The 27,845-nt window shown below is 47.9% G+C and overlaps 1 protein-coding gene across 4 annotated transcripts in view; it reads right to left on the bottom strand.

Moving 5' to 3' along the window:
- Window positions 1–27,845, bottom strand: part of ERG (ETS transcription factor ERG) — a 261,158-nt gene that overhangs the window by 58,895 nt on the left and 174,418 nt on the right. For all 4 annotated transcript variants that reach the window (XM_066259366.1, XM_066259367.1, XM_066259365.1 and 1 more), the window contains one exon: window positions 3,523–3,740. In XM_066259366.1, the coding sequence (XP_066115463.1) occupies window positions 3,523–3,740 (218 nt within the window). The remainder of the gene's footprint in view (window positions 1–3,522; window positions 3,741–27,845) is intronic.

Genomic DNA, 27,845 nt, shown 5'->3' with positions numbered 1-27,845 from the left:
TTGGGAACTAAACTCTTCCCTCCTCCCAAAGCACTTGACCTTTTACCCCAAGGACCATGGACGGGTAAGGACACACGGAGAGGACCACTCCCAAGGATAGTGGTCTACGTGGAAGGAGCCAGGTCACGCACTGGCAACATCTACGCGTAAACAGAGCTCTTCTCCCAAGGTGTTTGCAAAAGAGCAAAGAGGGGCCGCGATGGAAACAGCCCCCACATTCCAACCAAAGTTCAGTTTTTGAATGTGTGTAAATTTTCCTTGAACCTGACTTCAAGAGGTGAGTGTGCTGTATGAAAGTCCACCACACATAAACTCAGAACAAGGATGATCAGAAGAAGCTACAGGGCTGTTGCTAGGGCCCCGAGGTTGTAGTGTGGACTCCTGCCCAAGTCTCCAGCCTGCCGGTGTGCCCTCAAGACCTCAGATCTGACAACCTCCATGACATCCCTCAGACATGAATGCCATCGGTAAGCTTCCCTGGAGAAACTCGGCTGGTGGAGTCAGCGGCCCCGTGCTCAACACCCAATGTGCTGCATGCACCCTGCACAGGACAGGCCGGGTGCTGCACTTGTCTTTCCTACAAAGAGAAGTGCTACAGGCCAGGCCGGGTCTCCCCAGAACGTTCTCGGGGAGGGGAATGATGACACTTGGTGACCAGCTGGCATCAGTGTCACATAGCTCAGTGCCACAAAGCGTGCGAAGTTCCTGAAGCAAATACATGCCCTCCCTTCCTCCTTCCCTCCCTCCTTCTCCACCAGCAGGCCCGCCACACTCCGTCAGGGGACAGACCTTGATCAAAGGCAGATGGTGTCAACAGTGTCCTCCTCACAGATAGGCCCTGCCAACCCGACAGACAGATGAGGAGAATGACCTGACCACTTCCCTCGGTGTCCACCACCTGAACTCATGCTGGAAGTGCTGTTAAAACATTGGTGATGGGGCATTCTGGGGACTCTCAGAATTCTATGGGGCCCGAGAGAGCAGGGTATTAAAGTTTCCATGGTTCCCTTGCATGGACACTGTGCAGTTGCTCCAAAAACGACTTCATTTCCCAGGAAAGAGACCCTCCACTGAGCCCACCCATCTTTGCACCCACTTGAGAGAGGACCACCAAAGACCCTCCCAGGGTCTGGGCTGAGGGACGTGGAAGATGCTGCCCGGGGGTCTGTGCCTTTCCTGGGGACCAAAGCCCCTTGGCCTGGCTCAGGGTGGCACCGAACCCCTGTCCTAAATCCCTATGGTGACCCCTCAGGCTGGGGAGGCAGCCAGCCCCTCAGGGCGGGTGGGCAGCGGGCACTGGCTACTGCAGGCAGGCACAGGCCCACATCAAAGGAAGCGGAGTGTGCACTCTCCCGTGAGATGGCGGGCTCCTGCCCCTTCTCCTCTCCCTCCCTCTTTTAATTCTAGAATGGCACAGGGAGAACGAGAGCAAGTTTTGTTTCTGTGACACTGTTCTCTCCTCCTCCCTGAGTCTTCTCTCCGAGGCTTGCTAGCTCTACTCTAGTCCAGTGTTCCTCGAGCTGGCCCTAGGCCAGCCTCGGAAACAAGGCCAGGGCATGCACACAGCTGTTGGCCGCTGGACAGCATCCCAGTGCCCTGTGCCCAGTTGTGGCCTCTCTCTCTCTCTCTCTCTCTCTCTCTCTCTCTCTCTCTCTCTCACACACACACACACACACACACACACACACACACACACACCACTGTAGTTCCTGTAGGTAGAAATGAGCATTCAAAGAAGAAAGTTTCAGACATGCCTCTTAGTGTCCCCACCATGACTCTCCCGGTGAGCGTGGAATCACTCAACATCACCACAAACAGAACCCGTTTGATGACCCCAGGCTTATCTGCATGACTACTCTTCTCCATCAACTGCTGCACACTTCACAACATGGTTACACTCCGTTCTTCTGAACCTCAGAAATACAGGGCAGGGCAATGGCAGGTCTACAGTTGTTCATGTGGAAACATCACACAACAGCTAATCAGTAACAATACAAGGATCAACTCTGTTTTGCATACACACAATTGTTAGCCTATTTTTACCCCACCCTGTGCATATAGTTAATGATTGGTGGGAACACTCCAACAGGTGGATAGAACTGACCTGGAAGATATTTACACATAAAATAACAATTACCTGGGACTCTGGTATCCTGGAACCTAGGATGGCATTTTCTACCAGGGAACTTTCAGAAGTTTGGGAATTGATCTTTTGATGAGGTCCCAGATGGAATGGTCTTGGCTTGAATTCCACATAAAGTACCCATGTTACAGGAATGTTTAACATCAGGGGATCATGCCCAAATTCAAGAAGAAACCAGCTACAGGAATGAACTGACTTCTCAGAGAATTGGGGCTTCTCCCCTCTCCCTTTTTGCCACGTCCAGCATCATTGTCGACATTCTCTCTTAAGTACTGTGACTTAGGCACCTTCATCAACACCACACCAGAAGCTAACACAATGGTTTCTACCACTTATAAAAACAGATTTAGCATTAAAATATGTGTGTAGCAAAAAGGGCCTATCATAGCTGCAACAAAGTGGAAAAAGCCCCGGGGGTAGAGTTAAATACCCTTGGTTTGAATCCAAATTCTGAGTACCGCAAAGTGGTGATCTTGAGTTAGCCAGAAAAAGCCTGAGCCTTGGGTTCTTCATCAATCCAATGGGGACATACACCCCTTACAGAGCTGCTTGGAGGATGAACAAGACATTGGGTGTAAAAGGGCTTCGTACATCAGGAAGCACTAGAAAGTGTGAGCTGTTCTTGCAGCTCTATGCCGGATCATGCAACATCTTAAAAAGCTACCCTTTCTTTGTCCTGAGATTTTTATATTCTTCTTCCTGAATATATATGGGATATGATATCATAATTGAAACCAACTTTACTTTTCAAAACTACATCCGATGAAATGCTTTTGAGAGCCAAGGATCATTCTGCATTTGATAATACATTCTATCTGACAGCAGAGGAAAGTTAATGATCATGGGCGATAGGAGAGCACAGTTTTAAGTGTAAGTAAAGATGAGAAGCAGCAGCGACAAGAGGAGGGGACAGAGGAGCGAAGAGGGGTGGGTTGGTGGGTGGGGGTGAAGGACATATGACGAAGAAGATCCATTAACAAAGGCACATGGCTTGGACATACGCTACACTGCCTGGCCACTAGCTGACACTCTCCCTCTATAAAAACATAAGACAGCATTATTTTCCAGACAATAAAAACCTCAGAGATGAATTCTGCCACATGTGTGCATGCGCCCCCTTACCCCCCTTCTCACAGAACTCTCACGCCTGGAAAACTGAATTGAACACCACATCTTCAAAGCAAGTTCTTGGTTAATATACTACCGGTTTTACAACCTCAATGCAAAATTATAAGAGAACACATTTTCTCAGCACTGACCCATGTCACCATCCAATGGCTTTACTTCCTGCAAGAATCTTTGAGAAGCATGACTGACGTCCACTTGGCCTTTACAAGGGGTGGGAACCCCAGGAGAACAAGAGTCAGCGGTCTCCTTACCTTGAGCCGTTCACCTGGTTAGGGTTACATTCCATCTTGATGGTGACCCTGGCTGGGGGTTGAGACAGCCAGTCCTGCTGAGGGACACGTGGGCTCATCTTGGATGTCTGTCCATAGTCACCGGAGGAGGACGCGGTCATGTCCGTCTTCACCAGGTGTGGCGTCCCGTAGGCACACTCAAACAATGACTGGTCCTCGCTCACAACCGATAAAGCTTCCTGAATGCCCAAAGAAACACAGGGTCAGAGAGGAGTCACAGACACTCAGAAGGACAGGCATGATTCAAAACAAGTTGCCGACATCAGAGTCATTTCTCACTGGGACATTTTAGGTGGCTTTACGGTCTACCTTTCAGAAGAAAAAGGTAGCTGGTTTTCTTCCTTCCAGACCTTAGGAGTTGAAACCGGCCGGCCCAGGAAAACTTTTACTTGGGTCTCCAAACAGCCTGGGATTGACTGCAGCAGCTCAGAGAATACCCACTTTAATCTCAACTCGAGGAAGTTGAATTTCAAAGGTCTAAGAAGACATCCAATTGCATGTGTCATTATTTGACAAATGCAATCTATAATTCGAGCGGACAGGGTACAGGATGGCCATGAAGATTAAAAAAAGAGGGAGTGACGGCTCACACCTAAGCATCTGGCGGAACGGCCACATTCCCAGGAGAATCTAAGGAAGAGGTGCTTAGAAGGAGAGTGAGGGGAAAATGGGGCACCAAAAGGACAAACACACAAAGATATGAATTTTTCCACTTCGGAGTTATTAGCTGCAATAGGCTTGCAAGTGGTGCTTCCATGATGGCAAACATCTGGATGATAAATGCACAACAACCAAAAAAAAAAAAAAAAAGCTGTGAATTATCCAGATGCCTTCAAATACCAGGATGTTTAGAATATCTGTATCACTGACTAGCTCTTTTTTTTTTAATCCCTTCCTTTCTATTGACATCTTCGCTCTTTTGCATGATTCGGTGAGAAGAAACAGAAATGTGTTATTAGCGGATTGCTCTTCCGTGGTTTGAACTCAAACGAGTGGCTAGCCTATCTATGGCTATACTGATGTTCCACCGCCAGCTCAGCAAAGGCAAAGTTGATTTGGAAATTTCAACTGTGTGAGTAATAAATAACTACACAGAATAATTATGAGACAATCTAATGTTAAGTTTCTCTCTCTCTCTCTCTCTCTCTCTCTCTCTCTCACACACACACACACACACACACACACACACACCAAGTCCCCATTATAGTTCATTTTTATTTTAGCCCATTGGCAAATTCAGTATTGCACTCAACTAGTGAGATGCAAATGCTGGCTGGGTCTCAATTTTTTTTAAATGAAAACTTTGCAGAGAGGGGGTACTGAGGACACTATCTAATCCCAACTTCTCATCCCCAAAATGTGAAAATAAGAGGTCCAGAAAGATCCAGACCTTGATGTGAACTGCCTGAGGTCAACAAGGCGTAGCAGTGATGGAACTGACTTGTGTTTGACCATCTGTTCCCACTGATCCACGGCCCACGATGCCCTCCTTACATTCCCCGGTTTGGGCTATGTGTTGACATTTGCACTCCCTCCTTATTCTTTGAGTTGATACTTAAGTAAATAAGGATATGTTCCCCATCAGTAACAGAGCCTTATGAAGCAGCCTTTCTAAGTTACAGAGCTCCCCCCCTACCCGGAGGTATCACAATCTTTACGGAACACATGCAATTTCACTAACCAACCCAGAGTGTGCTCTGCCACTCTATGCCCCCCCAAAGACTGACTTCCTAGCTTCCCACATACATGAACGTCGTGCTGTGAATCAGTGAGTAGGAAGGTTGACAAAGAATAAGCTCAATACTTTGGCTCTCAGAATGACGGCCAGACACCTGTGCATATGTAACACACACCGCCTCCCAACTTCTTTAAAATCCCTATAATTATAGCCTTGTGATCCTGTGGGAAAGAGTAAACCTAGGATTTGCATAGTAATACAAAACATGCAAAAAGGCGGGCTGTGCCAGCCAGAGAGCCAGAATCAGGAACAAGAAAAAAAAGAAAGAAAGGAAGGCATATTGAACAGACAGCAGCATCAAAGACATCAAGAGACAGAAAGCAGCAGGATGAGACACCAGCACAGCTCTGGTGCAGAAGCCAGACGGCAGGGCAATGTCGGGGTCCTAAACAGCGGGCTCTCTCTTCTGGTTGCAAATGGAGTGAATGAGTTTAAGGAATCTAAACTCACAGAGGTGGGCTTCAGAGTAAAATTGGCACCACAGACTCGGGTTGTTGTGCTAATTAATCAAGACAAAAACAATAGCTTCTTAAGTAATTTTTGCAACAGTCTCCCCTCCTGTAGCAACACCAAGAGAATGGTTTTACACATTTGGAAAAGGAATGAGGCTGATGGAGCCCTGCTCACCCGCCCTGCCCTGCGGACTCCGGCAGGGCTCGGAGGGGGTAACATACCAGGTGATGTTAGCGTTGGCTCACCGACAAAGGGAAACATGAACAAATGTGTGATTTAGATCAGAAGTGAGCAGAAGCAGGTTATATATAAGAAACAGGCTCATTTTAACATTACAAAGAAAAAAGAAAATGGCTCTTACAACAACAACAAAATAGTAACACTGTTACACTATTCATATGCCCCTAAGAGAAATTAGGACAGTTCTCGCAAACACATCTAATGACCAAGTAAATGTAGCATGTGATTTTGAAAAGGGACTGAAACGTTAGAACTGAGCTGCAGTGTGTGCTCAGAGGGGGGAGAAGCCCACTCTCTCGCCACATCTGGCAAAGCATTATTGCAGCACATGGTTTTCTAAAGAAAGGAATCAAAGCTAATTGAGATCGATTTAGAAAAAGTTTACAAAAGCGAGAGATAAGGGAGAGACACACATCTTTTTCTTCGTCCTTCCAGTTCTCAAAGCGAACATCGAATAAAAATGAGAACGGTGATGGGATTCAAAAGAATGAGGCTTCAGGATCAACATTTCAATAGGAGGAGTGCAACCTCCCAGTCCACAGCCTGTAAAGAGCAATCTCAGAGCAGCCCCAAAGTGATTCTAACTAAACCAAGACTGCCAAACCCAGGAAAAGAAAACAAACAAAATCGCTTCGATGTAGCACGATTTAACAACCAGAGCTGCAAAGGAGCAGCAGGGTGGTTTCCAGGGACCCCCCTTCAACAAAGATGACCACTGCAGACAACACATGCTACAGGCCCACAAGCATCTCTCTGTTCACCCACTTGAGTTCGCTACATTGTATGCAAGCTCCACCACCCCTTTACTTCCAGTATAAATGACAAAAAGCGATTCAGATGCATCTCTAGCCCAGCAGCCTGCGGACTTCAAAGCTGGTGGAAGGCTCTAAACCCAGAACTGAACAGAGCGCTGAACACAGGCTCCGCTCGTAACCAGAAACACACCGAGTCTCTCTCAACTCCAGCTCTGCCAAGTGACTTCTCCTGGCCTTGAACTGAAGCTATCCTTGTCCCCCTGCCTGCCGCCTGGCTTCCCTCCTCTCCAGGGCCACCTTACCTACCTACCTGCCTACCTGCCAAAGGGGGTCGCCTTAGTTAACATGTATAGGATATTCTCCCAGAACCTTCGGCCGCTGCGGGACTTGGGAACTGCTCTGGTTACTTTATAACAGAGAATTAAAAAAAAAAAAGTCAAAACCTGGCAGAAACGTGGCATAATAATTTAATATGCCTGCCTCTATGTTACTATAAAAAGACCTGAACTTTAGATTGGTGTGTGTGAGTTATGTGGGGGTGTTTTTTTCTGTAGCTTCGGGAAAAGCTGGGATATTCTGATGTGGCAAGTGGCAGACGACCAACGCCATTTTTTATGAACTTATAAGGAGGAACACATAAATTCTAAGCAAATTGCCACTAAACAAAAGGGCCCGCTGTGTTGGTGTTACGGTGTTTACGGTTTCATTTGAATACTGAACACACCAATAACTCGTGTAACTACTCCGGGCTTCAGTCATGGGATAATAGTGGATGAAGAGTTCTCAATTCTATTTCACACTGTAAAACTGAAATATGCTTTATTTTTAAGTAACTAGATTTATCTGCAACAAAGGATACAAAATAGTTAAATTAAAAAAAAAAAGTAGGCCTGACCTGTGGTGGCACAGTGGGATAAAGCGTCGACCTGGAAATGCTGAGGTCGCTGGTTCGAAACCCTGGGCTTGCCTGGTCAAGGCACATATGGGAGTTGATGCTTCCAGCTCCTCCCCCCTTCTCTCTCTCTGTCTCTCCTCTCTCTCTCTCTCTCTCTCTCTGTCTCTCCCTCTCCTCTCTAAAAATGGGTAAATAAATAAATAAAATTTAAATAAAAAAAAAGTAACAGGTCGAATGTACTTTGTACACAAACATCCATTTCCGGCAAAGGACCCCCCTGCCTTTCCATGACAGATAGATATTCTGAGAGTCTCCTTTAGTTCAAGTAAAAGAATTAGAAAGTAAGGGTCTGAGCTCAGATCTGCTTCGAACATGTGCCCAACAATTCACACAAATACTAGAATGTGAAATACTAGAGAATCCAGCACACTTAAATTTTCATGACAAGCTGGGTGTGGTCAAGTGCTGAAAGTGAGAACATCTTAAGGAATGATGAGCTCTCTCTCACAGCTGGAGAGTGTGAAGCACACGGAGGGAAGCCGTCCTGACATGGTTTTCAGGAATTCCTAGGATGGCCAGAACTAGGTGTCCAGGGCATGCTGGATTTCCATCCAAGTCGCTCTCAGGTTTCCTCAGGCCCGTGTGCCTCAAACGGTCATGAAAGACACAGGGGAAAACTGAGTTTGACAAACATGTGGAGATTATGGTTGTGCCTCCGAAAAAAATTCTAATTGGAGCCCTTGCTGTCACACGCAATGTCCGCTTCGGGAACCCAATGCCATCTTCAACAGCAACCGCCTCCCCTTGGCAGAAGTCTCGTCTCATTCCGACCCAGTGCAGAATGCTCCCCAGAATCCCTTTCCCACATAACCAAGAAGAGTTTACTACGTCACCGAGCTCCCTGCCCTACAGTACATAAGAGATCTTGTAGCCACTTCCTCTGGCCTCAAACAGCTGCTGCATCACACACGAAACCAGGTTACCTTGGTAAGCGCTTTGCATGTAACATCTTTGTCACAACTATTCCACAGATCTTAGGATAGCTCCATTTCCCACATTTTACCAGATCTGAAACTTGGCTGCATCTTACAAAAATCAATGACCGTGTCACAGTTTAATGGCTTCCCTTCTTTCTCCGTGGCAGATAAAACAATGGTTTGTTTTATAACCAATGGCAGCTCCCGTTTTATGAGCCATGGTCACTCAGTCCTGACAATGGTCCTGTAAGGTCAGTTGCTGTTCCTGCCCACAGAGGAAGCAGGGTCCGTGTCTCTAAGTGGAGTCACTCCCCGAGGCTGCTCATGCATAACTATGGGTGCTACGAGAAGGAAGAAGAGGCTGGGCTAATGGAGGTCACAGGCAGGGTGTGTCTCCCCATCTTGTCATGGCTGTGGGAAGAGCAGAGCTGATGTCACAGGGAAGAGATGGACTCACCTAGAGAGGCAGAGAGGTTGGTAGAGGGAAGAGGTGGGAGAAGGTAAGAGGGTAAACACCCAGACTCCCAGGATTCGGGATGGAATTAAAGGATCAGGAAAGTAAGCAGAAAGTCCTCTGGAAACCAGTAAGTGGCCTTCTAAGTTCAATGTGCTCTCCTATGAGCCCCAAAGCATTGCAGCAACAGGTCCCAGATACATTCATTATTTCCCAACGAATGGTTAAAAATCAACAGACCCATTCTTTTCTTTGGTTAATCAGATTTTTTCAGATTCAAACTGAGAGCCCTGTATTGTGGTGCATTCATTGTGGGTGGACGCCTAACTTCCCTTAGCAAATACTACACAGGAAAAATAAGGCAGGTAGGAGCATCATTTATAAATATGCTGCAAGTGGGGCCCCTTGAAGGGCTTACATGGATGTCCGTAGACTGAATGAGACTGGAGAACCATTTATTAAATGGCAGTCCCCAGCCCAAGTGTTTATAGCTTCTCTTCAAGTAAGAACTCATGCTAGAGATGCTTCTGAAAATTCTACTCCTCTTCACATTTGGAGGGAAAAAAGGCAACACAAACACAATAGACAACACACCTAGAGAAGACCTCCTCTCTGTCATTATTCACCCACAACAACATGTCAATCAACCCCTTAAGAGCTTTTATTCTAAACATCTAGGTATAGCCCACATATCGTGCATCGAGAAACTTTATCTGGCTGGTGTATCTTTTCATCATAACACCAAAAGGCCAAACCCTCCATGTTACAGATGCCTTGTTGGGTGGGTCAGAATCACTCTGCCCCTTCTTGACATTATTTTCTTTTCTTTATTAGGGGAGACATTAAAACCATATACGAAATGCAGCACCTAGCTCTGCACTCACATTTTTTTCATTTAACACATTGCTATTTTAGTCCTTCAAAAATATATTTTAAAAAATATTGGATTAACCTCAAAGGAAAAATGTACATAGGCAAATGAAATTCATCTAAAGAGCCTATTGCTCCAATGTGGTACATTTCAGAACCAAACAAGTTCACAACTTGCAATACCAGACCGGCACTAGGAGAATGAGTTTCAGGGCTGGTATGAGGTACATACACACATACACATAGACACAATATACATACACACACATGCATATATGGATACATATACATGTATGCACATATACATACACATATACATGTGTGCATGCATGTATACATGTGTGCATATACACATACATACCATCTGTCTATCCATTCTCATGATCTTTATTACTCCGGCACATTAGAGGGCCTCTCCATGTCCTTGCCTTTTAGCATACCCCTAGGGCAGATGTTGCCTAAATGATGGAAAGAACCTGAATTCATCCATTTTCGTCTTTTCTTGTTCCTTCCTTTCTCATCCTAGAAGGTGCATTCCTGTCCCTCAGCATATCCCTTTAGAAGAGAATGAGCTGGAGACGGGACCCCTCAGGACCTTGGGTCAAGTTTCCCTGCTCTGAACTCACTGATCTCTCCTGGGCTCTGGGCATGCGTGGCCACCCCTGGAGTTCTCTCTGCTCACAGACTTCTTCTCTAACTCCCGCTTTTATTCAAATGTAAGCGTTTCCAGGGAAGGGCCCTTTAGGTGTGTGTCCCTAGCATCAAAATAGCTTCTTAACCTCACATGTTTGTTGATACTCATATTAACCACAGAACCACATGCTTGTGAGATGAATGGGTTGTGCAACCAGTGAGCAGGAACTTGGAAGCTAACTGCCATTGGCATTGTGTCTGCAGTCATATCCTAATGCAGCACGTTGTTGCAGGCTGTACCTGGAATCTCTGTAGGCTTGAACTTTAGCCTCTACATGGCTAGAAAACGTACAGGAGAAAATAAGGCGTACTAGATGTAAGTGAGCCTTAAGGAATTAGAAGCCCAACAAACCTAATTTTAAAGGAACTCTTGTTTACTTTCTCAGTGCTATGCAGGATGCTCTGAAACACTTGAAAGGAGAATGAGCTAAGACTACGTAGCTTTGCAGCCAAGGGTCCAAGGCTTCATATATGCAAGAGGAGTAAGTCCTGGAGACCTACAGCTCAGCATAGTGCTACAGTTAACAATACTGTATTGTATACCTCAGAATTTTCTAAGAGGTTACATCTTAGGCTAAGTGTTCTTATCACAAAAAAAATAAAATAAAACAAATACAGAGAGAGGAAGCAAACTTTCAGAGGTGATGGATGTGTTTATGGCACTGATTGTGGTTACAGCTGCATGGGTGCATACTTATCTCCAAACTCAAGTTGTATACATGAACATGTGCAGCTTCTTGTATGTCAATCAAGCCTGAGTAAAGTGGTTTAAAAACAACAAAAGAAACATTGTGTGAGTGATGTTAATAGCTTCTTTGTTCTCCTGCAAAGGAACACACTTTTTTTTCTCCCATAGGCTTCTCTGCTTCCTTAGTGATGAACAGAAAGTGTAAAAACACGTGTGGAAACATCCTGTTTGTATGTTTTAATTGAGTGAGTGCAGAGGTGCAGGCACTGCCCCTTTCGGTCCTTCTGTGCCCTCCTGGGTTCGTGTGGGGCTACAGCCAATACCTAGTTTTGTTTTTCTGATCATATTTATCACATAACACTCAGAGAATATTCATCAAAGACCTTCATTTTATTTATGTCTAGTTCTAAATAATTCATTTGATAGGCAAAAGATGACTTTCATTTCCCTTTCTAGGACCAAATTTAGGATAAGCATGGAGATGCGCCCAAACGCAGGTGACAGCAGGACTGAACAGTGGCCCTGGATCTGCAATCAGGAATCACGATTGTGAAACCCGATTCACCCTTGCTCTCTGTACCCCCTGGGACCTTCTGTCACCCCCAAACCCACCCTGTAACAGCATCCCCAGTGAAGAGAGGGATCATGCACACTTGCATATTCAGGTTTAAGTAGAACTGCCTTATTCTTGTTTGAGTCTCAATTTCTTCAATGACAAAGGTGGTGTTGATTATGGCTTCTCAGCCCCAACCAGGGTTGTTACATAGACCAGATGAGCTAGTGTACGTAAAAGGCTTTTATAAACCATGAACTTGTATTTTAATTAGGCTCACATTATAAAAAGTTGGTAACAAATGAATGGATGGAGGGACTGGAGGCAGGGGAAGGAGGGAGGGAGACAGGACATTCTCATAGTATAATCCCCATTTCTATCCTAGTATAGCACATGTCATAAAATGATGTTCCTCAAACTTCCCCTCCCCCAAAAAAGCATTTCCCAAGATATGGGACGCATGATGCTTTTTATTTTAAAATTTCCCTAACACCTATGGGGTTTTTAATAAACTTGTACAAGGAAGTGTCTCTACAGAAGCTCGTGGGACCCCTCTACCTTTCCAACTTTTGGAGCTTACTCACCCAGGCTGGGGTGCAAGTGACTTAGATTTCAAGTGGCACAGAGGAGGACCCCCCAACCAGTGCTCCCCGAGCCCACAGGGTGACAAAATCATTGGCGTTCTCTCTTTATTGAACAGGCCTTCCGTGAATGCCAGGGGTGGGGGGATATGCCTCTCATCGTCAGAAGGAGCTCCGTGGAAAACAGGCAGCTCTCTGCTTGGCCTTCTCCAAACACACATCCATCTGCTAAAAGCCCAGGGTGCTACACATCTGGAATGTGTCTCACCCGTGAATCTCTCACACATGGAGCCATTGTTTTCAATAAAATTCCAAGAATTTTATTCATGAGAAAATTCTGGCACAATGGGAAACCCTGGTGAGCGCAAGCAGATGTCCTGGCCTCCGCCCGCCGTCCTGAGGCTGGTCCAGCTCACGTTCATCAGGTCTCTGTGTCCTGCCCTCCAACTTTCCATCCAAAATTTCCCATAAGAGGGCAGCACTATAACAACATTAATTTAAAAAAAAATAAAATAATTTGATGCTGTTTCCTCAAAACAGGCATGTTATACTGATTAAATACGCAGGAGTCGGGATGGGCACATGTGAATTCTGAAGGAGCGGCGGAAACACGGGGTCCCTGGTTTGCGATCCAGCTGTTGGCTCAACCCAGCCACTCCGTATCATTCACACCCTGAGGCCTCGATCCTGCCTGTGGAATGAGGGGCTGGCCTGCTGGTGCTTTCTATGGTCCCTTCCTGCACCAAAATGAAATACAATTTTCTGAAACAGCGACAGACCCTGCCTGCCACAGCCAAACTGCAAGCTCTCCCTCCCCCTCTTGGAGTAGGACTGTGGGTAAGGTGTAAAGCTATCCCCCTGTGGAGGGGCCAAAAGTTAACTGTAGGCTCTTCCATGATGCCCCTGGCTTTAATGTCCCATGTCCTATGGATCTCTCCTTCCTGCTAGTGATGAGAAGGTGGTGCGGTCCCCAAGACCTCACTTCACGTCTTCAAGTGTGTCCAGAACTGACTTTCTGTATGGGGACTCTGGGGCTGTCCTGTCCACAAAAGCCACAGTAATAATAAAATATGGTTCTACCAAATGAAAGTCTTGCAGAAGCCAGGGTTCTTGGGCCAGAAACAGGAGCGAGGGTGTGGAGACCCCGCTATCCTTGAGATGCTCCAGGGACCCTCTTCTTTCCCTCTCCATCTCTGTTCCCCAGTATTTGTCAGCAGAGGACACGCACTGTAAAAAGCAGACAGGAACGTGGAGGTTTTCTTTTTCTTGGACTCCACAACTCCCACTGTGGAGAGAGCCAAGTGCTCACCCACTGTGAGGGTCCCGTCCCTGCCAAGCTCTGGTTTGCGCTCCATGAGTGATGATGCCTTGCTCCCCGGGGCTGGGAGGCTAAGCCTATGCACTGCAGACTTTCCAGCCCATAAATCTGCCCTAGTTGCGGCACAGGAAATGGATCGAGCACTGGGTACCAGGGCCTTTGTTCATGCTCTGCGCTGAGCTCATGTCTCCCCCATGGTGTATCACAGGGTTGCGGGCACACCCTGTCATTGGAACATGCTCATGACCCACGAGCTGGCTGCTGGCAACACTTGATTATTTTTATGACTCTGGGAGCATTGATCTGAATTATTAATTGAAAATCTGTCCAACGATTTTAGATGACACCTACGTAGACCATGCCCCATGGTGCTCCCCTGGCATAAACTGGTCTGCTTAGGAAGTCAAAGTCACTTTGAGAGTGTGTAGACCTGTTCATACCAAAACCAATCCAACTTGCAGAATGGCTTGGTGGCCTGAGAATCCTAAGGATACCTACACCTCCACTAGGGTCTACACCTCAGCTTTTGGATTGCCTCCTTATTCGGGACATCTATACTTATTACACCGAGTCCCCAAAGGAGGCAGAGCCAGGGATGTCTATGTCTACCCAGCTTTTCCGTGAGAAAGAGGAAGTTCCCACGGCTACAGGCTGGGTCCATACTACACAGGCCCCATGATGCAGAGAGACACTTACTGGACTGGTAAGGGAGAACACCTGCCTACCAGTCCCTGTGGCCTGTGCAGAGCTGCCTCTTTTCAGAGGGGCAGGCTTTTCAAAAGCTGTCTGCCCATCTAACTTGCATGATGAGCTTCATGAGGATGTCACATGCAGTTATATCTACTTAAAAGGGCAAATGGAACAAAAGAGGATTTGCCTTCCTGTCGTCCAGCCTAGCAGACTGGCACTGACCACTGCTGCAAGCAGGGGTGCGCTTTAAGTTAATTTAACAATTAGCACAGGTGTAGAGAACTGTGCAGATGGAGGTCGGGAAGCCATAGCTGCCCGTCGACTCTGAGGCCCTGAGCTCCAGATCTAATAGCAAGCAGATGGAGGCCTCTTTCAAATCCTGGCCAATGAGGGCCCAACAGGTTCCCAAGGCCCCCCGATATCCGAGGCCAGATTTTTATCCCTGCATTTACAACTGGCACTGGTGCTGGCACAGTCTTCCTGGAGCCACAAGGCAGCCCCACACATCTGGCCACCCACGTCGCTCGCTGATGGGCCCTGTGTTTTCACTCAGGCCAGTGTCCCTAACCTTCCTACTTTGCTTTCAAGCAAAAGAGCGTGTGTATTCATCTGCATGTCAGCAGGCGGGGTGGCAGCCTGTGATGAATGGGAACAAAAAGCATCCACACCCATGCCTTGCCGTGTGGTCCAATGTCGCCCTGCCAAGATCAGCAGCAAGCTCTTTGTGGCACCATCAGATCTGTACTCCCAGCTTTTCCCTTCATTATCCACTCCAGCGCAAGCAGCAGAAAATTGTTTATATTCAAAATAAATATGGAATTAGAACCTTGCTTTTCAGAGTCTGACACTTGGGCCAGTGTCACCAGCAGTGCCCAGGACCTTGTCCGATGTGCAGAGTCCCAGGCTCCACCTAAGCCAGAGTCAGGGTTAACAGACTCACAGGGTGGACTGAATGTACACTAAGTCTGAGAGCGGGGTTAGAAAGTGGTGAGTGCTCTGAGAAGAAAGAAAAGGCAGAGCTGAAGGAGAAGGGCCAGGAGGAGAGGGGCAGTGGATGCTTTCACTAGGGAGTGGTCAGGGAGGCCCTCATGGAGGAGGCGAGGACCGAACAAACTTGAAGGGAAGGAGCCACTGCTGTAGCCCTGCAATGGCAACTGCCTGAACAAGGCCAGAAGTGGACCTGAAGTCTGAGGGTGGAACTCTGGGTTCAGGGACAGCCAGGCAGGACATATGGCCACTAGAAAGGAGGGAGAGAAAGTGCATGTAGCAGATGAGGAGGTGAGAGCCAGGCAAGGGCCTGGGTTGTACTGGAGGTGAAATGGGAACCTTGCTAGATATTGTGGCTAAAAACCCAAGAACTGTCTTATTTCCCAAGATGTACTAAGATTTTTCATCCCAGAAGGGTCTGTGGAAAAAAAAAAAAAAAAAAAAAGATTCTTTGAAAATTTATTATTTGCAAAACTAAGAGGGATCAGCATGCATGTGTGATGCATGCCATGTGTACACCAAAACCATACCTCACAGAAAGCCAGCGCCATCCCCTGCCCCCTGCGCAGAGGGCACTCCCAGCCATTCATCACACACAGAAACTTCAGGAAGGCGGACTATGTGCCTTGCATTCAGAGAGGCTGTGAATGGCCGTGACTGTTTTTTAAAGAGGCTTGCACATATAGGAAATACCTCGTTGAGGTTTCTTCCACTGATCTGTACAAAGCGCGGCCCTCGGGGAAACCGACCTCAAGAGGGGCAACAGCGCCAGAGTGCTCCCCGACCCTCACGTCACTGCCCGCCCGTGCAGCAGCCCTGGGTGGCAGTCCTGCCCGTTTTAAGGAGCTTGGGGACAAATGGTAGATGGTGGCCTCACTTCCTTTCTGCTCTCCCCACACTGGGGTGAAGGTTTCCCAGCTTGAACAATGAGGCAAGTGACCAGTCACTTCCTATTTAAACAGAGTGAGAAATGTGCTTTAGGGAGGAGGCCTTTACGTTTCTAATGTAAGTATAGTTGGCATTCAATATCGTATTACTTTCAGGTATACAGTATAGTGATTGGCTTTTTAAAATTTTTCATATATTGATTTCAGCTAGAGAGTGGGTGGGGGGAAAGAGAGACAGGAACACTGAGCTGTTGTGCCCTGCCCTGATGGGGGTCAAAATGGCAACCCCTGTGCCTCAGGACAATGCTCAACCAACCAAGCTATCTGGCAAGGGTGTGATTGGCTATTTATATACCTTGTGATGAAACACCACACTCACTCTAGTAACCACCTGTCACCGTGCAAAGTCCTCACTATTACTATTACTGACTATACTTCTCTTTACTTTTTCACCGTCCTCACCTCTTTTATCCGTGGGTTTGATCTCTGTATCTACCTGTGCTTGCTGCTCTGCTTCCCTGTGGAGAATCTCAATTCTCAGAGCGCCACCTGGCAGAACGCACCTCCCCAGTATGAAAGGATGATGGCCCCTTTGCTACTGACTTCTCCTCGCGTCACCAGCACTGGCCTTGTGGTTGCACTGAAGACAGTTTTACCTTTCAGTCTGGTCTGTGCAGTCGTTTCTCAGGACTTCAGAACAAAATACCCCAGACGGGCACCTGATCAATAGAAATTTTTTCTTTCTCTCTCACAGTTTCAGAGTTCAGAAGTCCAAAACCAAGGTGCCAGCTCCCACAGGTCGGGAGAGAAGTAGCTGCTCCAGGCTTCTCCTCGGCTTGTAGATGACCATCCCCTCCCACTGTCTTCATACCATGTCCTTCTATGCAGGTCTGTGTCCAAACTTCTCCGTTGTGTGAGGACACCGTCATATTGGATCAGGGTCATCCTAACAGCCTCATCATAATCCTCTATAAAACCTGATCTCCAAATAAGGTCACGTCCTGAGGTTCTGGGGTTAGGACTCCAGCATGAATGTGGGGGGGGGGGCAAGATTCTGTCTGCAACAATCTGTGTGCTCCAGAAGAGCAGAGCACATGTTCACTGCGTCCACGGCCAGACCCCTGTGCCTGGCACAGCACCAGGTACCTAAGCTCTATGGCTCAGTAGTTCTCAAAGTGCATTCCAGGAACCCCAAGGGGTCCCTAGACCTTTCTAGAGAGTCTGCTTCTCAGCACTGTTTTCATGATAAACTAGTATTTGCCTTTTGCATGCTCATCCTCTCACAGGTGTGCAAAGAGGTTTCCACAGGCTGCAGGACACTCGCTAGCACAACAGACAATGAGCAGGTCTGAGCAGACAGGTGAGCAAACATGTGGTAGACTGGGACTCTTCCCACTTAATACCTCTTAGGCAAATGTAGTTGTTTTTCATAACATATATGTTATTTAAATTAATACTTAGTGGGTTTATTACTGTTATGCTTAAATGACTTCATAAATAAATGTTTCAATAACATCTCAGTTTTTATTTCCAATTCACTGACTGCCAATCTACTGTATTTCCCCAGGTATAAGATGCTCCCATGTATAAGATGCACCTTAGTTTTGGGACCCAAAATTTGAAAAAAAAAATGTATTACCTAAAGTTATTGAACTCAAGTTTTATTCATCATAAAATTCATACAGCTCCTCATCACTGTCAAAACTCCCAACCATTAGCTTGTCCTCATTTGTCTGATGACGAATCACTGTCTTCAACAATGAGCCAAAAAACAAGCACGAACAAGCAAGAAATGCAAGTAAAAAAATCTACAACCACTGTACAAGATGCACCCAGTTTTTAGATCCCAATTTTTTAATAAAAGGTGCATCTTATACATGGGGGAATATGGTATATAACCCATCTACTCAATGGCTCTTTGGCTTTCTCATTAATTTCTCAGGAGTGTTCAAGGGTCCTGAGACCAGAAGTTCAAGGACCACTGGGGATAACGTGGGTAAGACAGTCGGTCTATCTTCCCTGATGTAACCCATAACCTTACAGCGATAAGAGGTTTTTTATAAGGAACATATTTTTAGTAGCTAAGTGTCACAAAAAAGGAAGTTTGTTAGCCAACCCCTTTAAATTGTAACAGAGTTCTAATTAAAAAAAAAAAAAGCCAATCTCAACTCTCCCAAGATAGCACTTCGTGACTACTGTAACTTCAGAACTTACAGTAAATACTGAAACCACAAGGAGTCAGAGTCAGGGCACCAGCATTTCTATGAATCTTGACTGCTGAGTGCTGGCCCCCAGACTCCACCACTGAGTGGAATCTCCTCAAGATGCCGGCTGCCCATCCCCTCCTAACTACAAGCTACCTAACAAGCCCCTGTTTCCAGCTGAGCCTTCTCGAAAGCACTGTCTGTGGCAATCTAGGAAATGGTATATGAGTGACACCAGACCAGCAGAAAATGAGTGGAGGTTCAGACCACCTACCTCCTGCCAAGCTTGAGGAACTGGTCGCAGGGCCGAGAGCTGGGAGCCCTGACACAGACCCCCTGCCCATCTCCCGGCATGTCCACCTTGGTACATTTGGTGCATCTCTGGATTAGCAGGTGGCTCTCTCCAATTAATGGTAGACACCACTTTTTATTTTTAAATGACCAGGTTGTTTTAATTTTTAAACTTGTCTCTTATACTTGGACTTGAAAGAACCTCCCTATTTATATCTCTGCTAGGGATTGCATGAAGGTGTCTCGTTTTAAAACAATTCTCAAATAGGCCCTGGCCGGTTGGCTCAGCGGTAGAGCGTCGGCCTAGCGTGCGGAGGACCCGGGTTCGATTCCCGGCCAGGGCACACAGGAGAAGCGTCCATTTGCTTCTCCACCCCTCCGCCGCGCTTTCCTCTCTGTCTCTCTCTTCCCCTCCCGCAGCCAAGGCTCCATTGGAGCAAAGATGGCCCGGGCGCTGGGGATGGCTCTGTGGCCTCTGCCTCAGGCGCTAGAGTGGCTCTGGTTGCAAGATGGCGACGCCCAGGATGGGCAGAGCAACGCCCCCCTGGTGGGCAGAGCATCGCCCCTGGTGGGCGTGCCGGGTGGATCCCGGTCGGGCGCATGCGGGAGTCTGTCTGACTGTCTCTCCCTGTTTCCAGCTTCAGAAAAATGGAAAAGAAAAAAAAACAACAATTCTCAAATAACAAGTAGCTGGGCCTGTGCCATGGGCAAAGTGACGGTGGGGGGCACCAGTAGCAGGGACATAAAGCTAGGTAATTCCCAGAGTCTATTATTCTAAACAGCCTGTAGTTATTTTATGGGAGGATGAAAGATATTGGGGATAGAGGAGACCTGTCAGGACCAGGGGGAGGCCGGCCCTGGGATGGCAGGGAGTATTTTTCTCAGCGATGTTTTACCAGTGCCTGGGAACGTCACCACACACGGTGCACACACAATGAATGTTTGTTACATGAATTCTTAGTATACGGTCTACTGGAAAGTTCTGTCCATTTGTGGAACAAAACAAAATACAAATTTTTCTTACCGTCAATAAACCTTATTAAATAATATAATTGCCATTATTATTAATGATTTCTTGCCAGCGTGAGGGCAATTTATATATCCCAATTTTGAAAAATGTTTTATCTTTTGATGCTAAAAATTGAACCAGTGCTTGTTTGATATCTTCTTCATTTTTGAATTTTTTGCCCTTCAAAAAATTTTTCAAGGACAAAAACAAATGATAGTTGGAGGGTGCTAAGTCCGGGGAATATGGTGGATGCGACAGAATTTCCCAACCTAGTTCTGCAATTTTTTGACGAGTCCCCAAAGCAGCATGTGGCCTGGCATTATCATGATGCAGTATGATGTTCTTCCTGTTGAACATCGCCAGCCTCTTTTCTTGGACTGCTGTCTTTAAATTATCCAGATGCTACAATACTTCTCCGAATTGAGCTTTTCATTCGGTTTTAAAAGCTCATAATGTATTGGTCCTCAAATGTCCCACCATATACACAACATTCTCTTATTCAGAGTCAAATTTGGTTTCGAGGTGGAAGGGCTAGGTTTTCCGGGTTCACAATATGCCCTTTTCCTTACGATGTTTTCGTAGGCAATCCACTTTTTATCCCCAGTTATCATCCGGTTCAAGAAAGGCTCGATTTTGTTCCGAGCAAGCAGAGATGTGCATATGACGACTCGATCATCCAAATTCTTCTGACTTAATTCATGTGGCACCCATCTTGAATATTTCCACACCAATCCTATCTTCCAAATATGGTCCGAAATGGTTTGCTGAGCTGAATTAAGCCTTTCTGCGATCTCCGATGTTGTCAGAAAAGGATCTTGCTCCAACATGGTCTTAACAACATCATCACCAATCAAAGACGGTCACCCAGAATGTGGCTTATCAGAAAGGTCGAAATCACCTGTTTCGAATTTTTCGAACCATCTTCTGCATGTCCTATCAGAAACTGTACCTTCACCAAACACTTTCAATAAATTTCTCCATGTTTCTGTAGCATTTCTTCCTTGTTGAAATTCGTAAAAATTAGTGGCGTAAATGAACTTTATCAGTAGCCATGGGTACACTATCGCTTCACACATAAGACTAACATGAATCAACTTTGTTTTAGTTAATTTGCTACGTCAGTATATATACATTAAGTGATAAAAATAGAGAGGCACACATGCGCCAAATAAACATGTGCTTACGTGTCAAAACTTGTTGTTATAGAAACGAACAGAACTTTCCGGTAGACCTGATATGTAGGTGCTAAGTGTGGCGCTAAGTTTGTGAACTGCTCAGATAAAGAAGGAGGGAGGGAGGGAAGAAGGAAAGGAAAGGAAGAAGGAAAGAAGGAAAGGAAGGGAAGGAGGAAAGGAAGGGAAGGAGAGACGGATGGAGGGAAATAAAAAGGACTTGGTGTACATTGACCTTGAAGAATAAGTCGACTGGCCAAGTCGCCAGGGTGATGAGCATTTTCAGATGGAGACCTGAGAGGAAAAGCACCAAAGGAGGACCAGCCTCGGAGAGCTGGGGAGCTGGGACGGCCGGCAGAGGGTGGGCCAGCTGGGGAAGGAGGACCAGCCTCGGAGAGCTGGGGACGGCCGGCAGAGGGTGGGCCAGCTGGGGAAGGAGGACCAGCCTCGGAGAGCTGGGGAGCTGGGGACGGCCGGCAGAGGGGGGGCCAGCTGGGGAAGGAGGACCAGCCTCGGAGAGCTGGGGAGCTGGGGACGGCCGGCAGAGGGGGGGCCAGCTGGGGAAGGAGGACCAGCCTCGGAGAGCTGGGGAGCTGGGACGGCCGGCAGAGGGTGGGCCAGCTGGGGAAGGAGGACCAGCCTCGGAGAGCTGGGGACGGCCGGCAGAGGGGGGGCCAGCTGGGGAAGGAGGACCAGCCTCGGAGAGCTGGGGAGCTGGGGACGGCCGGCAGAGGGGGGGCCAGCTGGGGAAGGAGGACCAGCCTCGGAGAGCTGGGGAGCTGGGGACGGCCGGCAGAGGGTGGGCCAGCTGGGGAAGGAGGACCAGCCTCGGAGAGCTGGGGAGCTGGGGACGGCCGGCAGAGGGGGGGCCAGCTGGGGAAGGAGGACCAGCCTCGGAGAGCTGGGGAGCTGGGGACGGCCGGCAGAGGGGGGGCCAGCGGGGGAAGGAGGACCAGCCTCGGAGAGCTGGGGAGCTGGGGACGGCCGGCAGAGGGGGGGCCAGCTGGGGAAGGAGGACCAGCCTCGGAGAGCTGGGGAGCTGGGGACGGCCGGCAGAGGGTGGGCCAGCTGGGGAAGGAGGACCAGCCTCGGAGAGCTGGGGAGCTGGGACGGCCGGCAGAGGGTGGGCCAGCTGGGGAAGGAGGACCAGCCTCGGAGAGCTGGGGAGCTGGGACGGCTGGCAGAGGGTGGGCCAGCTGGGGAAGGAGGACCAGCCTCAGAGAGCTGGGGACGGCCGGCAGAGGGGGGGCCAGCTGGGGAAGGAGGACCAGCCTCAGAGAGCTGGGGACGGCCGGCAGAGGGGGGGCCAGCTGGGGAAGGAGGACCAGCCTCGGAGAGCTGGGGAGCTGGGGACGGCCGGCAGAGGGGGGGCCAGCTGGGGAAGGAGGACCAGCCTCGGAGAGCTGGGGAGCTGGGGACGGCCGGCAGAGGGTGGGCCAGCTGGGGAAGGAGGACCAGCCTCGGAGAGCTGGGGAGCGGGGGACGGCCGGCAGAGGGGGGGCCAGCTGGGGAAGGAGGACCAGCCTCGGAGAGCTGGGGAGCTGGGGACGGCCGGCAGAGGGGGGGCCAGCTGGGGAAGGAGGACCAGCCTCGGAGAGCTGGGGAGCTGGGGACGGCCGGCAGAGGGGGGGCCAGCTGGGGAAGGAGGACCAGCCTCGGAGAGCTGGGGAGCTGGGGACGGCCGGCAGAGGGTGGGCCAGCTGGGGAAGGAGGACCAGCCTCGGAGAGCTGGGGAGCTGGGGACGGCCGGCAGAGGGTGGGCCAGCTGGGGAAGGAGGACCAGCCTCGGAGAGCTGGGGAGCTGGGGACGGCCGGCAGAGGGGGGGCCAGCTGGGGAAGGAGGACCAGCCTCGGAGAGCTGGGGAGCTGGGGACGGCTGGCAGAGGGTGGGCCAGCTGGGGAAGGAGGACCAGCCTCGGAGAGCTGGGGAGCTGGGACGGCCGGCAGAGGGTGGGCCAGCTGGGGAAGCTCAGACTGGACCCACAACCTGGTCCTGGTTTCTGAGGCTGGTCCAGACTTTGTCTCTCATTCTGCACAAAATATGGGCTTGTCATTTCTACTCTTCTATGTTCTCTCATTCTCTTTTTTTTTTTTTTTTTTTCCATTTTTCTGAAGCTGGAAACAGGGAGAGACAGTCAGACAGACTCCCGCATGCGCCCGACCGGGATCCACCCGGCACGCCCACCAGGGGGCGACGCTCTGCCCACCAGGGGGCGATGCTCTGCCCATCCTGGGCGTCGCCATGTTGCGCCCAGAGCTACTCTAGCGCCTGAGGCAGCGGCCACAGAGCCATCCCCAGCGCCCGGGTCATCTTTGCTCCAATGGAGCCTTGGCTGCGGGAGGGGAAGAGAGAAACAGAGAGGAAAGTGCGGTGGAGGGGTGGAGAAGCAAATGTGCGCTTCTCCTGTGTGCCCTGGCCGGGAATCGAACCCGGGTCCTCCGCACGCTAGGCCGATGCTCTACTGCTGAGCCAACCGGCCAGGGCTTATGTTCTCTCATTCTTGGTCTCTATTGTCTCACCCTTCCCATCCACGACAGCAAACACCTCCTCTGGTTAGGATTCTATCTCTACTAGTTAGGAAGGGTACACCCCTGAATATGATTTAGATTAATTTGAAAATCAACTAGTTTATTTTACAGTAGCAGGAGTGCTTTAACGGTCTCTCGAGGGTGCATGCCCTGGAAGAGACACTGGCCAACGGGAGGATGTATGTGTTGAAAGCAAAAATAAAGGTCAGCAATTTGCAAAAAGGCAAGTTGGAGGAATTCTGCTATAGATGGTCAATTGCAATTGAGGAAACAGTGCTGACAACCCAAACAAGCACAGTGTCTACGCAGCTTCAAGTCTTGTGCATCTGGGCCACCAACTTCACAGATAATTGATTTCATGGGATTGGGCCTATGGTCTCCCCTAGATGTGGGACAAACCACAACAAACCCTGAGTTCACAGAGGGAATGAGCTGCAGTTCCTGCACTCCTGCCCCAAACAAACCTCTCTCCTCCTAGCTGGCCCTGTCTTCTGTGTCCCGCACAGTCCCCCAAAAGCAGTCGGGCACCAAAGTGTGAAACCAGAAACATGCATTTTCAAAGAATCGATAAAATGAATTATCCTCATAAGCTAGGTGTGGCACAGGCAGGTGCATCTGTGGAATGGCGGGGGGGGGGGGGGCAGAAAGGAGGTCAGGATGACATGTGTCGGAATTTGAAACATGAAACTAAGACCCTCAACAGACACAGTGAGAAGGTTCAATAACTGTAGAAGTGTTCTCCTCAAACCTCCAGTTTCAAAGGACTTGGCTCTGAGTTTGGGTAGAAACCTTGTGATTTATACCTTGATGTTGGGGCTCCCAAGAATTAGTCAGCAGTTATACCTCAGTGTCCAAACAGCAGGAAAACAATGCATATTCAAGTCACCCAATCAATTGGCTAATTCTAAGTGAAGTCCACATACTGATAAAAAAAACAAAAGTATGCCTTTCTGGCATATGATGGAGATACTGGCCTAATTAACAAAATGTACAAGCACACATGAAATGTGTGCGTGCATGCATCACCCACACACTTGGGCTACACGTACACCCAAGCCATTCATGCCCTGGCCTCTTTCCCACTCTGTCAGTTTCTCAAGACTGTCTTTCTCCTTCCAGCTTCCTGCCTTCTTAAAACACTTCGCTGGCCATCAGCCAGGAATCCGGAGCTGGTACAGAAAGGGAGGAAAGGTGACACTCCTTTGAGCGCACGCGGTGACTCATCAGGGCTTCAGGGGAAAGGTCCCTGGTGGAGAGCCAGGGACTCCAGGTTTGCAGTGCATAGGGATCTGCACCTTCCTCCTCCACCAACGGGCCAGTTAATCAATGGAACCTACCTCCGAACTTAACTGGCATGCCTGCCTGACTTCTTCTCTCTGATGTCCTGAAGCTGTGCAATGGAAAAAATGCATACTTCTCTGGATATGTGGGTGTGGAGGAGGGGGGTTAGCATGGCTGGCCTGAATAGTGTAAATTCAATTGTTTTCTAAAGGCACAAATAAAACTAGAGAGAAGTAAAGACTTTCAAAAGTCCATATCCCTGGCTTCAGCTCCTAAAATTTTTTTCCTTGACAAGAATAATGGAGTAACTCTGAGTGTCTGGCTGTGTCGCTAAGCACAGTCAATGATACTAAAATACATGTCACAGCAGAGGCAAGAATGAAACATTCTAAACTTTCCTTTGGCAACTGCAACCCAAAGGGAGCCTTGGAGGGCCTTCAGTTCACCCCACACCCCATAGATCCATCCCAAGTAAACCCCCATCTCAGGAGAAGCAGTGTGAAGATGAGACCTGAAGACTGGCTTCTAGTACCCAGTTCAACCTGAGACCCTGATGAAACTAAGGAAGATGCCACCGGGGTGGCCTCCAGCCCCTAGTCTAACCTTACAGTTTCATTTATATGTGGAACCTAAGAAACAGAATGAACGAGGCCCTGGCTGGTTGGCTCAGCGGTAGAGCGTCGGCCTGGCGTGCGGGGGACCCAGGTTCGATTCCCGGCCAGGGCACATGGGAGAAGCGCCCATTTGCTTCTCCACCCCCCCTTCCTCTCTGTCTCTCTCTTCCCCTCCCGCAGCCAAGGCTCCATTGGAGCAAAGATGGCCCGGGCGCTGGGGATGGCTCTGTGGCCGCTGCCTCAGGCGCTAGAATAGCTCTGGTCACGGCAGAACGTCGCCCCTGGTGGGCGTGCCGGGTGGATCCTGGTCAGGCGCATGCGGGAGTCTGTCTGACTGTCTCTCCCCGTTTCCAGCTTCAGAAAAAATACAAAAGAGAAACAGAATGAACGAAGGAACAGAACAGAAACAGACTCATAGATACAAAGAACATTTTGAGAACTGTCCAGAGATGGGTAAAAAAAGGGTAAGGGATTAAGAAGGACAAATTGGTAGTAAAGTACAGCATAGGAAAATAGTCAATAATATTGTAATAAACATATATGGCGTCAGATGGGTATTAGACTTACGGGGGGGGGGTCACTTTATAAATTACATCAATGTCTAATTACTATGTTGTATACCTAAAACTAATATAATATCGTAGGTCAGCTGTAATTAAAAAAATAATTTTAAGACAATTTTTAGAAATTAAATAAAAAATAAAAATTAAATTTAAAAATGGAAGGAAGGAAGGAAGGAAGGGAAGAAGAGAGGGAGGGAAGCCCACATGGAAGACAAGGGAGGGGAGGGACTGGGGATGGGGTTGGGGTAAGGATCAAGGAATCTGTCTGTCATGAGCCTATTAGGTCGGAGGTACTTCTCAGACAATCAAACAAAGATTGGAAAGCAGTTCTCATTCCTTGCCCAATCCCTCGTTTTCACAACTGGTTTACTGAATACTCATATAGTATTTCCAAGTGCAATTAGAATTGCTTTTCATTTTTAACAAATTAGGTGAGGTTTTGAATCATGTTCACTTTTTTTTTTTTTGGCCAATGACTTCCAAGACATTTAATCTTAATGTTCAAATTCAGGAAAGAGGGAAACTAAACAAATAAAATGAAGCAATGATGCTAAACTAATTTTTTTTTTACTTGTAGAAAGCTAATTTAGTTTGGTCATTGAGCAATTTTGTTACCTGATTAGGATCTGAAATTAGGTTTGGTACTCACTAGAAATGCGTGGCAGATTTACTTGGAGAAGCAGAAATGGGATCAAACATAAATGTCTGATGTAGATGGACATGTCCAGAAAGAATGAGACTCTGCTCTCTTATCATTGTTGCAGCAATATGACTTCCCCTATAGGGACTGCCCTTTCCAACAGGAGGCACTGTTGGAATTTGGGGCAGACGATTGTCCTTAATGACATGGAACCAGACCACATTCTGAAGGTATCCCTGGCTGTACCCACTGATGGCCAGAGCGCTCCCTCTATGATCATGATAACCCCAAATATTCACGTGCTCCCAAAAACCCTCCTGCATGGGAGGCAAGAGCTGCTTGCATCTAGTTGAGAACCCAGATGTAGTCATTTCTTTAGAACTTTACTTGTCTTTCCTTATTTTAATATTTAAATCAAGCAACTATTTACCCACTTTCATCACTCAACTCCATAATCTAATTTTAGTCTTCACACAAATTAACATTTTTCTTTAACACTCTAATGTTTATGTATCGTTCACTGACATCCACTATGATGAACATATAAGCTATAATGAATATATAAACCAGAGAGCTGATGTAGCATAGATTTCCTGGAATACAGGCAAACCAAGCAACAATGCCTGCAGGTTGCCAACAGCACAGAATCACCTTGACCTTCTCTAGTTCAAAGTCTAGTCTCTTGAATGCACATACATATTAATGAAGCATGCATGGCTAATACATATGCAAATTTGTTTATCTGATGATCATCTGAAGCACTAGACATACCAGAATGTAAAACCCCAGAGGACAGAGACTATCTGTCCAGGACCTGAACAGCTCCTGGCACATAGTAGGCAGTGCATATTTGTAAATTGAAGAAGGAATAAAGTGATGCCCTATTATGTGCTACCTGACATGCTCACAGAATATGTTTTGATCTAGAGCTTTATGAAATGGATGTTACATTGGCCATTATGCAAAGTCATGCACTAGATCATCTGTTGAGCATTTTATAGCTTAATAAACACCTTTTGGCCATTATCTCATGAGAGCCTTCTAACTACTCCATACAGACTTAGGTTAGGTTTTATGATCCCCAGTTTATAGATAAAGACATGAGTGTGTTCTAAAAGTTTGCTTATCCTGGCCGGTTGGCTCAGCGGTAGAGCGTCGGCCTGGCGTGCAGGGGACCCAGGTTCGATTCCCGGCCAGGGCAC

Source organism: Saccopteryx bilineata, chromosome 2 (genome assembly GCF_036850765.1).
Source record: "Saccopteryx bilineata isolate mSacBil1 chromosome 2, mSacBil1_pri_phased_curated, whole genome shotgun sequence".
NCBI lineage: Eukaryota > Metazoa > Chordata > Mammalia > Chiroptera > Emballonuridae > Saccopteryx > Saccopteryx bilineata.
This window is presented reverse-complemented; position numbering and strand designations above follow the sequence as displayed.